General features: G+C 45.6%; 1 protein-coding gene across 1 annotated transcript in view; it reads left to right on the forward strand.

Moving 5' to 3' along the window:
* The first annotated feature begins 570 nt into the window (after positions 1–570).
* LOC118415059 (neuronal PAS domain-containing protein 3-like) overlaps positions 571–14,097 on the forward strand; it is a 134,728-nt gene continuing 121,201 nt past the window's right edge. The window contains exon 1 of the mRNA XM_035819457.1: positions 571–948. Within this exon, the coding sequence (XP_035675350.1) occupies positions 848–948 (101 nt within the window). The 5' untranslated portion in view covers positions 571–847. The remainder of the gene's footprint in view (positions 949–14,097) is intronic.

The raw sequence follows: 14,097 nt of genomic DNA on the forward strand, positions 1-14,097 counted from the left end.
TGCACGTATATATAAATGTATATAACCCCTGCTTGGCTTCACGCAGGGTTGCGCCATATGCTAGCCTACGCGCGTGACTCCAGCACAGGCCCACATACAGCATACCTGATGATATCGCCTGGCAGCATCGCACGCCTGTCGTCTTGTCCGGAGATTGTTTTCGTGCCGTGCCTTGCTGTTGCTTGCTTGCACGGGAAGAGGGCGTTAGAGTTCGGCGAATAGATAGCAAATAGGCAAACGTATACACGCACGCACGCACACACAGACACACACCGTGACATACAAACACACACATGAACGCACGCACACACACGAAACTGATAGCAGGCTCACCGTGGAATATGGTTTTGCGCTGTATACACGTTTCAAGTTCCTACCTTCAAGTTCTAACGGAATACTAATATGAAGACGCCCTTAACGGAGCCTGGTTGGAGACTACTACTTTCATATACACACATACTTCGCACACATACAGGGACGTGCTAGCGCTGCTAAACCATCACAGTCACCACGTGGCTGTTCGGGACGGGACACACAGCCACGCGTCGTGCAGAGAGGGAAGTCGGAGCCTCCCGTAGTCCCTCACAACCATCGCCTCCTGTTTACTGTTTACCCCGGCTCGTACCGGCGATGTTTACCGGTGATTAGCGAGCGGAGGACCCGCGTTGGTTGGCCGGTGCTCGCGTGGGTCTGCTTAGCATGAAATTAAAGCAGCGACGACTCCGTAATAGGGCGGCCGGATCTATGCAGATTGATGGAACACGACAAGACGGCAGGCTAATGTACCCGCGGCAAGCCGCCGCCAAAATCTTATAGCCTTTACGGGGTCAGGGAGGTGTCAGTCTTAATGTTGAAGTCAAGTAAATCTAATTGCAATTGGTACAGGCCGCTGTACGGGCAGGCGGGTCCGGCGGAGCGCGGCGACACCATGGAGCTACTGGACACCAGGTGAGTGTGCTGCACCGCCCCTCTAACGGGGTGCTGGGCGGGGCAGGGCGGGAGGGAGGCCGGGGGCTCCTGTGGACCGGCACGGCGCTAGATCGGATTGTTGTGACTGTGTGTACATGTATGTGAGTTTGTAGATGGGGAAGGTTATAGCCGTGCAGGTGGTGGTGTTACCCGATCCTCTTCCCACGACCCGTCTAGGGGCGAAGCTCGGTAAATCATGCCGCAGTCAATATACTTCTCTCTCTCTCCCTACCCGGCCACGCGGCCCGGACCCTCAAACTCTGGTTACAGGCATCAATAATGCAGACAGAGCGGCGTGCGGGCTCGTCCCGTGGCCGGTCCGGTGGTTCCTCCGACCACGTTAGGTCCCAACCCGCCGCCAGAACTCGGACAGTCCGCTCCCGTTCACTCACTTCCCGTGCGGGGATCTAATTAGCACCCGGGATTCGCCTCCCGGATTCTTTTGCCCGATTCACCGTAAAAGTTTATGCTTTCACTGATAAAACAATTTCGACGAGGGCGAACAATGCCGACCACGGCGTTATCACGGACAAAATAGAAACCCAGCCGCTCGAGGTGGCGGGTGGAAAAAGGGAGCGGACAAAACGCTTTCTCTGCGCCGAGCATTGTTTCCTGTCAGAGTGCCGCGGGAAAGAAAGTGTCCCAACAAAAGGACGGACTGAAAAGCGACGCGGGTCCCTAGCTCGGGTTGGGAAAAAGGCACTGACCTTCGGGGTTGGACGAAACTACAGGAAACGTTCCGACGACTATTTTCCACCGGTAACTCGAAACCCAGGGGGAACCTAAAGATTCTAAGACGCCTTTCTTAAAAGTCCGGCTGTTTTCTTGTAAGACGCTGCGTGGTGTAACGGTCCTAGCTTTGGTCTCGTAGCCAGTTCTCGTGCGGCTGTTCGCTCCTGTGCCATTACCTGTAACAGTTTCAACCCCATCTTCTCCACACAAGCGCACGGGTCTTTCTTATAGCCGTATTGATGCAGACTAAGCGCTGCAGAGGACCCGGGGCCCCGATATGCGCCGTGCCCGTAACGTTATTACCATCACAATGGCGACAGCGGATCTGGGTTAGGTTATGTCAACGACACTCCGATCATTGCAACATTCTAAAACTTTTTGAACCCGCCGTCATTCCCAATTTCTTTCACGCCCGTGTACAGCGAGGCTCGGCTTTTGTGTGTCGCTCTGAGAGAAGCCGGGGCGATACAGTGTAGGGTTTCTCTGTTTCTGTCGATCCCAGCCGTTATAATTTGTCAGGATCAACAGGACGCGATCCCGCACGCAAGAGAGGCATCCCTCTCCTGAAAAATCATCGGGAAGAGGCATAAAATCGCGGATATTGCCTCCGCGAGACATTTCTACGGAGGTATTGATATAGTGGAAGTCGGCAAAAAAATAGGGTGAGTTATTGGTCTGGAGAGTTAGTCCGCTGCAAGGAGCGCAACGTTTCCCCTTTCGGAAGTTACCAAACTAGCCTAGCAAGCTCTCTGTGTGTCTTTCTCTAGCCAGTGTAGTTACTAGTTAGTCTGCGAGAGAGTAGCCTGTGATGTAGCCCGGGTCCTGTGTACTGTATGTGCTGTGCGGACATGTTCCGCTCCAGTGGATCCCTTTATGGAGGAAAGTCCGAACGCCGCGCCCCGGACTCGGAACGCATCAATCTTGCCCTCATCACCTCCAGGCCGCGTGCTTCCCGACAACTTCGAGATGAATTACGGTAGAACGCAGCCAAGGAGCTTCCTAAGGTAACGGGGCAAAGTCTTTAGTTGATGTCTTGGTCTTAAGTTGATGTTTTTTCTGAGGAATTAGCCTAAGTACACTAAGTATGTGAGGTACAATTGGAAGAATATTAATTGTTTCCCTACACATGACAACTCCGACATGTGTAGAGCACAACAAAAGAGTTTCCTACTGTGCTGGGGCATTGTCTTAGGTTGATGTCTTGTGTGTTTTTCTGAGGAATTAGCCTGAGCACATATCTAATGAAATATGTGAGGTACCGATGGAAGAATGTTTAATTGTTTCCCTTCAACAACTACGACATGGGTTACAGTAGAGCACAGAAAGGATTGTAGTAAGGTATTGGGGCATTGTCTTTATTGTTTTTCTTGGGATCGGGGGATTCTAAGCACACATCAAATGAACTATGTACCATTGGAAGAATGCTAATTGTTTCCCTACAACAACGCAGGTATGTGCTATGGTAGAGCACAGACAAGAAACTTCCTGGGGTTCTGAGGCATCGTCTTCACTGTGATCTTATAAATTTTAGTTTATCTTTAAAGAATACTTACAGATAAATGTGTAAAAGGTGTGACAGGCCGTTCAGTGTAATATAACAAGCTGCTACCGCGCCGCGTGCTGTATAAAAATAGAGATACAGATATTAGAATTGATGATTTTGTCTTGGAAAGTAGTCTAAGTACACATCTAATGAACTTCACTAGGTACATTTGTACTGAACCATGCAATATACTAGTAGAAATGATTTCGCCAAGTTTATAGTTTAGAGCAGTGCTTCGTACGAGGCCGTTTTCATGCGGGTGTGCCACTTGCCTTGCTTCAAGGCCTCGCTCGTTCAGTTTTCCTACTGTAATCTAGTTTCTATTTGATTCATGTATTTCTGTTCGTTTGTTGAGTTGAGTTATTAAGTTGATTTCTGTGTTGATTTACTTCAATCGTTTCTTCATTGCATCAAAATCCATTGATTGTCTATTTAACTAGTTAAACTGTAATGTCCACCACAAAAATTGGAGTCACCCAATTTTTCTATTGTTTGTTGTATTAGTTTGTTATGCTTGTGTAATCTTGACAAGGAATACCTGTTTCACAATGCCTTCCACTGTGATTGAAAAGCACCATTAAGTATTAAATAAACAAGTGATATGTCTTACGATGTTAAGAATCTTTGATTATCAGTGTAAAATTTTGATCAAAGGCAAGGCGCTGCGGCATCGTCATTATTCATCTTAAAGATTAATGGATTTTCTTAAAGGAATAAGCCAACGTACACATCCGGATTAACTTTAATCGATATCATAAAATGCCAATGTCAATTCCAAGATCAAGGAATAAGAAAGCACTAAACTGAAGAAACTATTGTTTGGTATACCATAATCCTTGCATTCAGTCATTTGTCCAACCTACCTGTCCACTTACATTCATAATGAAGGAAACTTTTATTTTTGGCTAAACTTTTTTCTTTATTCGCGCGCTCGCATCAGTTTTAAAGTTCCAAAATATATCATACATATAATCAAATCAACGTGGCCTTATCCGTAGAAATGGCAGCCACGGTCGGAAAGTATCCCCCCCCCCCCCCCCCCATGTAGCTTTCCGCTGCCGAAGCGTTCTTTTTTCTGAAACCTTTATTCTTAAAACAAATAGTACATTTGTCAAAAAATAAGTATTTTTATAACCTATAGCTATTGTACAGGGAGTAATACTAAGCACTAGTGCCCACTATCATATGAGTAAAAGTACATTTGTTAAGCGCAATAGTAGTAGTATTTCTACAATAATCTACACCTATTGCACAGGTAGTGATAAAAAGTACATGTGTCTCCTATCGCATGAGTTGGTGTACATTTGACCAGCACAGGGAGGTTGAAACAAGTATGTCTACAAAGTACAGCTATTGCACAGGTGGTGGTAAAAAGTACATGTGTCTTCTATCACATGGATAATGTAGATATATGTGGAGAAGGAGACCTCAAGCCAACCGTTCACACTTACGCCACATGCATCTTCAGAAAAAAAAGACGCTGGAGCCGCATGTTCCCCGTTTAGGAACTTTATTCGAACCAACACACAACAAACATGTTTCGCCGTGTGGCTTCCTCAGTGTTATGGGCTCGAATCTATCTTCTTCTATCACATGGGTAATGGTAATGATACATTTGACAAGCTCAAACACTTCGTGACAACCGACTATCTTTCTGAACCATCCGCAGAAATAAGACGTGCGTCTCAAGACAACGGGCTTTCTATAAGGAGCTTGGGCTTACGTCTTTAAGGAGATCCGGAAAACTGGTCTTTAACTTTAGAACCTATGATTTTTGCTTGAAGAAAGAGCGATAGCCCAGCTAGGGGCTTTATTTGATACTTAGGCGTAATGTTCCTTGTGATCATAAGACTTCCTTAGAAATGTGTAGCAATAAGTCAAAGGAGGTGCCTTTGAGGTACATGTAGGCTTGTTTTGATTTCAAACATTGCCTGATTGCAGTCTATAAACGAGTCAGACAATGGCCAAGGAGCTTTGTAGTGGTAGATTCCACGGTACGTTTGTGTTAATCTTTCGTCCTGATATTGTTCCTGTAGGAAGACATGTAGCTCTGGGATAGCGCATTATTCATCATGCACAGCGTCAGCGTTACAGTCTAATTTGGTAGCGACCGTAGAACCTGAGAATCTGGGATAAACACTATCAAGATGAGCGGGAAGATGGTTATAGAATAGTAAGCTCCGCATCGGGCTGTATGAAAGTAGTACTCCTAATAATAGTCATATTCATCTAGCTAGTCATCTGTTTATCGGTTTGACTGTAAGAGACATGGATACAGCCTTGTCTGCTCATATAGTCACTGACTGTTACAACATGATGGACTGTAAAGTTAGAGTTTTTTTTGCACACGGTCACCGCAAAGTCACAGGCCATAGTTTCAAATCGACCACAGTGGGTCAGTGATCTGTCGAAACAAAATCACGGAGAAAGCAGTGCGACTGTAAAAGTCGGCAAAGTCAATATCTCAATAACGCACCGTCCATGGCGTCTCAAAGACTGCCAGGTTTCTATCGCTGACATATTGCGCGTGGAGAGAGTCCCGAAATACAAACCTTACTTAATCTTTGTAAGTTCCATCAGGCGGTATTCTGAGTGCGAGTCTTCCTCGGCGGACTTTCTTAAAGATCATACTAAGAAATCCAAAAATCCCAAGTATCCTCCTTTAGAAATCCAAGTATCCTTTTGACTGTTCTGTAATGTTTCATCCCGTATACATGTACGAAGACTGATGGCCACGGGCTCCTTCACAACGAGAGACATGCGTTTTTACGGATCATTAGCGATAATCATACGTTATTGCAGTGTTGCTTGAGTTGTCGTCCTCTTAGTGTAACTTTGACTTTTCTCGCTCCCTCATTGTCAGACATGGAAATGAAATTTCCAGAATAATTCCCAACCAGTTTCAACTCTTCCACTAGTCTTGACAGGAGTTTAGACAGTAGGACATTGGGCGGCCGGTAACAATACGAAGTCAGTGGTACAGCGAATAGCGCGACGCGACAACCTACACTTACAGCATGACTCCCTTGAAAGGGTGGCGACTTTCCGAATGTTGACCCCGGATTGCGGACATCATCATCATCCGTCTGTGCTGGTTGCACGGATGGCCATGCCTCTCTCCCTCCATCCTTCCCTATCCTCAATAGCCTCGGGCAGATCTTCAGTCGTGTAGCTAGTATCTTCACAGAGTTTATGTACGTATGTTTTGCGTGGTCTACCTATACGTGCATGACCATGTTTGGGAGTCCACACTCGGCCCGAAAGGTGCGGTCTTCACCATTTCATGGGTCAGTTCTGTCCTTGGTGTGGTGCGTGGTTCGACATAAACCACTACAATGTCTGGTGAAGTGCGTGGTTCAGAATAAACCACTACAATGTCTATACGAGAGGTGCTAATATTGCTGCCCTATTTCCACTGAGGCGGCATTGTTTGAGCGACCAACCTGTACAAGTGACCACCTCTACATAAGGACCACCTGGTCATTTATGTACCCATTCACACACACACACACACACACACACACACACACACACACACACACACACACACACAGAGCTACAGGAAACATCGGTTAGTCCGTCTGAAAGCTCTTCTGTATGTAACCTAAGCGCTCGGCAGTCGCACAGCGGTCTCCCACGGCGCACACAGCTACAGGAAACATCGGTTAGTCCGTCTGAAAGCTCTTCTGTATGTAACCTAAGCGCTCGGCAGTCGCACAGCGGTCTCCCACGGCGCACACAGCTACAGGAAACATCGGTTAGTCCGTCTGAAAGCTCTTCTGTATGTAACCTAAGCGCTCGGCAGTCGCACAGCGGTCTCCCACGGCGCACACAGCTACAGGAAACATCGGTTAGTCCGTCTGAAAGCTCTTCTGTATGTAACCTAAGCGCTCGGCAGTCGCACAGCGGTCTCCCACGGCGCACACAACTACAGGAAACATCGGTTAGTCCGTCTGAAAGCTCTTCTGTATGTAACCTAAGCCTGAGCATGAAATAAAGACGGGGCGAGAGCGCGGCTGTACGCCAAGATAAGGACCCTGCTCTCCTTTAAGTACTTACTTCCAAGACGGCGACGTTATTTGCTGCACAAGGACGCAATTTCTTCCGCCGAGACAGCGTAGTTCTTCCCCTGTATGGGGTGCGTCTGTCAGGCGGACCGCGTTGTCAGCCGGAATTTCACGGCAGGCCCGCCAAAAGCGGCGCCTCTTTTTTTGCGCTGTACTCAAACTCTTTTGCTATACAGTACCAGCCGTTTCAAACAATTTAGAACGCCATAGAGACAGTACATTGGTACTTGTAGAGAGCACTCGAGTCTCATTATCTTCTAAATACGGGAATATCTGTTCGTTCCTTATAGACTACGTCAGTCAGCGAGACTGTGTATTGTCCGACAACAGAAATGTCATGCCGGACTGAGCAAATTGTAGCGTTATAGCTAGCTTTATAGCATTTGCGTTGTATTGCCAGCTCTTAAAGTAGCCATTCAAATTACCATAAAGAGCCACAAAGTCTAGAAGTTGCAGTTTTCTGGTTTCCTAGGAGACGGGACTTTTCGTCTTTCTTTCCTCATATTCTATGTCAATCAGCCAGACTTTATGTCGACTTGAATGTCAAGGCAGAATTAGCAATATGCGCTATTTTCGTTGTCTTGTCACAAGATAGAAAGCAACAACGATTCGATGTTGCAGTTTTATGGTTGTCTTCAAAAGACAGGGCGTTGTTTTTTTTCATTCCCTTACACAGCAGTCAACCGTAATCCCATGTCGGACTTCGCGATATGAACTATTGAAAGTTGATGTAAGTTCACAAGGCATAAGGCATTCTTGATTTTCAACACAAAAAATTTGGCTTACCCAAAGAGTCGACCAGTCGAAACTTTGGTAAGTCCAATTTTTTTTGTGTTGGAAATTACAGCTTAACTTTGTTCATTACTATTTACGTTGTATTGCTGTTTATGAAAGTGGCCATTTCAAACAAGACAGAAAGTCAAAAACGCAACGCTTTACATGGTTTTATGTGCACTATGTCTTCAGAAGACAGAAAGCTATTCCTCATAGTCTACTTCAATCGGATCGACTACATTGTCAACCCGAATCCCATGGCGGACTCGGTACAAATTGCGCTCGTACGTTGTGTTCTTATATCTGCAATAGTCTTCTAAAGGTGGGGTCACACAAGCGTATATATTCAAGTTCGTTTGATGTGCGTATGAAGCTCTTAGTCTCTAGCAGGCTCCACAGGTCGTGGGAAAAATAGTATAAGCTGGACAAATGTAGATACATAACCTGACAGATGAGTTAGCTGAACTAGAAGTATGGTTAGCGACCCAGCTTACTCGTCACTAACATGTTACCTGTTTACGTTTGTCCAATTTCTATCATTTTTCCAACGAGCCGTGGAGCCTGGTGGAGGCAAATACTCCCATGCGCGCCTCATACGGACTTAAATATATACGCATGTGTGACCCCACCTTAACAACTTCAAACGATACACAGAGACGAAGAGGCCCAACTTTGATAGTCCGGACTTCTCTGTTGGTGTACAGATGGTGCAGTCAGCCGACACGGCTTCAACCGACTCGCTGTTTCCGCTGGAACAAGGTGCTTCGCCTTCAAGAGGCTCGCATGTCGCGAACCAGCACGGCAAAAACTCACTCTCCATGGCCCTATAGCCTCTACCAGGCTCCGTGGATCGGTGGTCTAATTGTAGAAATTGGACAAATAGAGTCAATATAGTACGCTAGGGTAGTGGTGATGAAATGATTCCTCTGGCCGCCCGACTCCGACTAGCCATGGCCAGGGGCAAGTTGCCTATAGGTAACGCTAGTTGACCTTTATTCGTGTGGTAACCTGTATCCTTTGTTGATAACAGGGTGCTAGTATTAAGGGATATGGAGTCGACGGACGGCGGTTTCAAACAGGGGATGTTTTCCAAACATTGCAGTGGTGTGTGAAAGCACCGTCCTTTGATGATATCCCTAAGTACTCAATTTTCAAGATTGACGGATATACGGTTACCCCTTGGATAAAGGTGAACAACAGTTACATATTTCGGCTTTATTCCAGGCACTTGTCCGAATGATGACATAGCCCCTATCGTTGATGGCTGGCCGCTAGGAGCGCGATTGAGTCAGCCTGCACAGACCACAAGTACCGGCAAACAAAAGATGTCAAAACCTTTTGCGATTGATAACATATTTTCGTGAATGTAACATGGAAATCAGACTGAGGAGAACGCCCTTAAAACAGTCTGGTAACCTCGTTCGCAGCCTCCTAGGAGGGCCAGTGTTTACCTTTAGAGGGAGCGCGGATTCAATTTTTTTTGCATGTGTGCCAGGTTCTTATACCCTCTAGAGGGAACAGGCACTATCCCCTTGCATTAAACCTGACCCATATATTGGAAATAGTGACTCAGCGCACGTCACCACTAGGGGGGTGGTTCCGTGGAAGGAGTTTTCCACGGCAAACCCCCTTCCTCGGCAAACTCCCTTACCAGGCATAAGAAAACTTAGCCAACGTTGAAAATCGCGAACCTGCTCGCTGTTCCCCAGCCGGCGGTACTTCTCTGACCGGCTTACTCTTCTATATGTTCCATTTCTACAGATTTTCCAGCGACCTATGAAGTCTCGTAGAGACTAGTCTGCGAAGGAGGCTAGGTTCCGCGCGCTTTCCCCCTGGTGTCGTGCCGACCACCTGTCAGTCATCCCGGTTGCTGAGTGACGCGTGGGTAATGCGCGGGGCGGGGAACCCATTTCCGGTAGGCCGTCCCGCGCCTTGTTGTTTACCCAGCTAATCACCACACGAGGCTCCCCAGACAGCCAGCCAGGCTGGGTAATTGTTTTACAATGAGCCGCGCGCTGTCCGAAGTAGTTTCCAAGCAGACGTATCAACTGAATGAAAAAAAGAGAAGAATTTGGCCAAACATACTCTCCAAGGAGAGGTTAGGCTCAGGCTGTTTTTTAAACGTTTTAGTCGTTTTCATCGGGTCTTTCTATTTTGTGTTGTAACGTTATCTTATATTGTCAAAACATAACCCCTAAAAAACGTTAAAAAAAAACAGGCGGAGCTTAACCTCTGCTTGGAGAGTTGGCCAAACAGGGACAAAGAAGTTGCCGTGGAATTTCAGTCAGTCTCTTGTAGTGTATCCAGCCAGCCGGTCAGTTCACCCCCAGGCCAAATTACTCCTACTAGGCTTTTATTCCTAACGGCCAAATTCCCTCATACAACTATTCTGCTAGGCCAGAGTCTGGTAGAGACTAGTCCGAGGAAGCAGGGGATAGTAGCGACCCAACCTCTGCTTGCCTATGTCAGCTCCTCGTCATCTCCAAACAGATACTGGGGGCAGAATCGTGACGGTTGTCTGACAAGACCTAGTCTGTGTAACACAAACTCCGCTGTCCAGGGCCGGCGGATGTTTAGCGGGCTGCTATAAGCGAGATTAAATCAGGCTAGACAAGACCCAAAATCTGATTCCACGCCCCCAGGCGCACTCAGAAACCGTCACGAATTTCTCCGGCCCCAAGTCTCGTTTGGAGATTACAAGAAGCTGACATGAGAGGTTGGGACTCGCTACTATCCCCTTGACCCAACCTCTGCTTGGAGAAAAGTTTGGATGACCTGTGTTTTGGGGAAAACTACTCTCCAAGCAGAGGTTAGGCTCCGGCTGTTTTTTAGTAGTTTTTATCGGGCTTTCTATTTTGTATTGTATCTTGCCGTGTCAAAACCGAACATGTTGCAGTCACAACTACTGTATGCAAAAGGAAAACCGTTATAAAAAACTTTGAAACTGTCAAAAGTTCAGATCACTTCAACTAAACTAAACTAAAGAGTGAAGACTACAAGACCCCAGAAACCGTTCTACATCTTTTGTATGACTCGCACTAACCATTGATACTAACGGATAGCTTTAATGTTGAAGCGTTGTACCTGTACCTGTTCATAAATTATCTTTATTGAGTCACGACAAAGTACAGCGACTTTCGTAAGGTCTACATGTATAATAACTACATGTACTTACAGTACAACTAAACACACATATATGGGTATCTATAGGTGTGAATAAATCAACATATAGGGTTCATGTGACTGTTGCTTGGTCCACCTTCACCATTTGCCTAAGTTGATGTTTTTTCTTCTCGCTCACAAACAGTTTTGAACTTGAGAAAACATTTATCCGAAAGCCGAAAGTAGGAACGCAGAGAAATTGTAACGCGTGAGGATTTGTCCATCCGCAGTCACTCCAACACTGCACCGTTGGCACACGTTCAACGCTCATGATCCACCGTTCCAAGAGCCGCTAAGGCTGCCCGCCCTGTTCCGTGCGCATAGCGATCGGGCCCGGGATGGATTCGTGACCGCAAACACGCGAGGAACACAGGCCGCTACCCCGAGCATCTTAGCATGGAATTGGAAACACGCCAGGCGTTATGTTATTATAAATAAGCAAATCCACGGCTTGGGGCGCAGAGTCTTTCAGTCCGTCAGGCCTGTTTCAGGCCGAGCCTTTTTCTCTGCAGAGGTTCGGCTTTGGCTGTTTTTTTGGCGTCTTTTTAGGCGTTGTGGCTAAAAGACCAAAAGAAAACATAGAAAGCTAGGTAAAAACGCATAAACAACATTATAAAAAACAGCCTGAGCCGAACCTCTGCTCGGAGAGTAGCGCCTTTTCACCAGGGGTGGCAACTGATGATGAGCAACCAAAAATTTGACAGGTCATTCAATGACTTTTATAGACAAGGAACGGATTTTTGTGTTGTATTTTGTTTTTATTGAAATCATACTTTTGCATCATGTATCATCATATTCCAATTATACAATTAAGGGTCTCACAAATGCAGTTCTGGACGCTTGGTAATGACCGTCTAGTGGCACGCTTCTTAGTCGAGATAAAACTACTGTCCTCTTACAACTATTACAGAATCCACAATTTTACTCTTTTTACCTCCATGAAATGTCATGGAATGGAGGTTATATTTTCTGTTATGTGTCTCTGTCTGTGTAGATGATTACTCAAGAACGGCTGGATGAATTGGTTTCATACTTGTTGTGTTGGTGGGGTGTGATGAAAGCTCGAATCGATGAGATCTTGGGAGCCGTATCTGTCGTTATAATCGATGAAATAATATCAGAAATCACCCCTATATTTGAGATATATTGGTACAGGCATCGTGCTGTATGTGTTTGTTAATGGGCTTAGCTGCAAGCAGATAGTGAAATGACAGCTGTTTGGGGAACCCCCAGTAGTTTTATTTATGTCTGCTTAGGACTGTTTGAAATATTTGTAACAGTTGGCACAGTAGTTACCTCCATGAAATGTCATGGATGTTATATTTTCTGTTATGTGTCTCTGTCTGTGTACAAGATTACTCAAGAACGACTGGATGGATTGGTTTCATACTTGTTGTGTTGGTGGGCTGTGATGAAAGCTCGAATCGATGTGATTTTGGGCGCCGTATCTGTCGTTATAATCGATGTAATAATATCAGAATTCCCCCCTATATCTGCGATATATTGGAACAGGCATCGTGCTTTAAGTGTTTGTTAGTGGGCTTAGCTCCAAGCAGATAGCGAGGTGATTTGTATGACAGCTGTTTGGGGAACCCCGAGTTTTTTGAATATGATAATTAGTTTTATTTATGTCTGCTTAGGATATCATGGAGATGTGAAGCGTAAGTATAATTGTAAGAAGTTGAGGTACATTTAACGGTAATGCTTAACAGGTATGGATGTCTCACATACTGTACTGCTGATTTGAGTGACATGGTGATTAAAATGCCATTAGGTCCTCTCATCTTAGATGGGTAGGGTGTCAGAAGTTTTATGGGCGATACAGATGTTCTGATTTCGTTACGATAAGGGGCAGTTGTTAGTTGTCTCTTTCGTAGCCAATGGTACTTGTTTTTTTAGCAGACGGGGTTGGCGCCAAGTATTCATCTTACAGTTGATGTAGGGCTATCAGAGGAAAGTGTGCATCTCATTTTTGTACCGTGTGAACAGCTGATGTTATGACATATTGGTGGAAAATCAAATCACCATCTGACTAAAGTTGGCCACATCCCTTCTTCTTTCTGAGTTTCCCAACTTCCTCCCACCACACCGCTCTGAGGCAAATAGTCGAACCTCAATAATGCTGACAACCTTAGACAGTTTAAATGCCAAACATCAAGCTTAAGGAACACCACGCTACCATATGCCGTCGACCTCTTAAACGCACATTACACAATTAAGTGTCACATTTTTATAATTACTAATCAGATGGACATCCTCTGTGTCATTAAATAAATACACCACTACTTTCCCATAACATTTATAACCATTACTCTCAAATACAACCGACTATAAACATACATACCATCCACAAAAAAAGCAATAAATATTTCATGGAGGTATGAGGTCCCCGAACTCTAGTTATTTATTATTCGTCTTAGTGTGTTTCACGGAAAAGAAGTCAGCACAGTCGTGATTGAACAGGAATTGAATTGGTACCATGGTAGTGTCCTTCAGACTTTTCTGGGGGGCGGGAATGGGAACATGTTAAGAAATTGAAACTGGTCAAATACTATATAACAAGTCCTTGGCTATTTGGCCAACTACCTCCTTTGGCAAATGTTGCCCCCTTTTCAGGTAGATTGCTGTTGTTGTTTTTTTGAGGGGGGGGGAGCGCCCGGTGTGCCCTGGTGGAGACTAAATGGCGGAAACCAGTCTTCTGGACGTAAATAAAGAGAAAGGCTTATTTGTTTTTTAGTCGTAGCAGTAGTATTAGCAAACGGTTCCTCAGATGCAGAGGGACGGGCAGTACTGTACAGACCATCTGGATAATCTCCAAGCAGATCTTGCTGTGGCAAATGGGAAGGAGTT

Source organism: Branchiostoma floridae, chromosome 1 (assembly GCF_000003815.2).
Source record: "Branchiostoma floridae strain S238N-H82 chromosome 1, Bfl_VNyyK, whole genome shotgun sequence".
NCBI lineage: Eukaryota > Metazoa > Chordata > Leptocardii > Amphioxiformes > Branchiostomatidae > Branchiostoma > Branchiostoma floridae.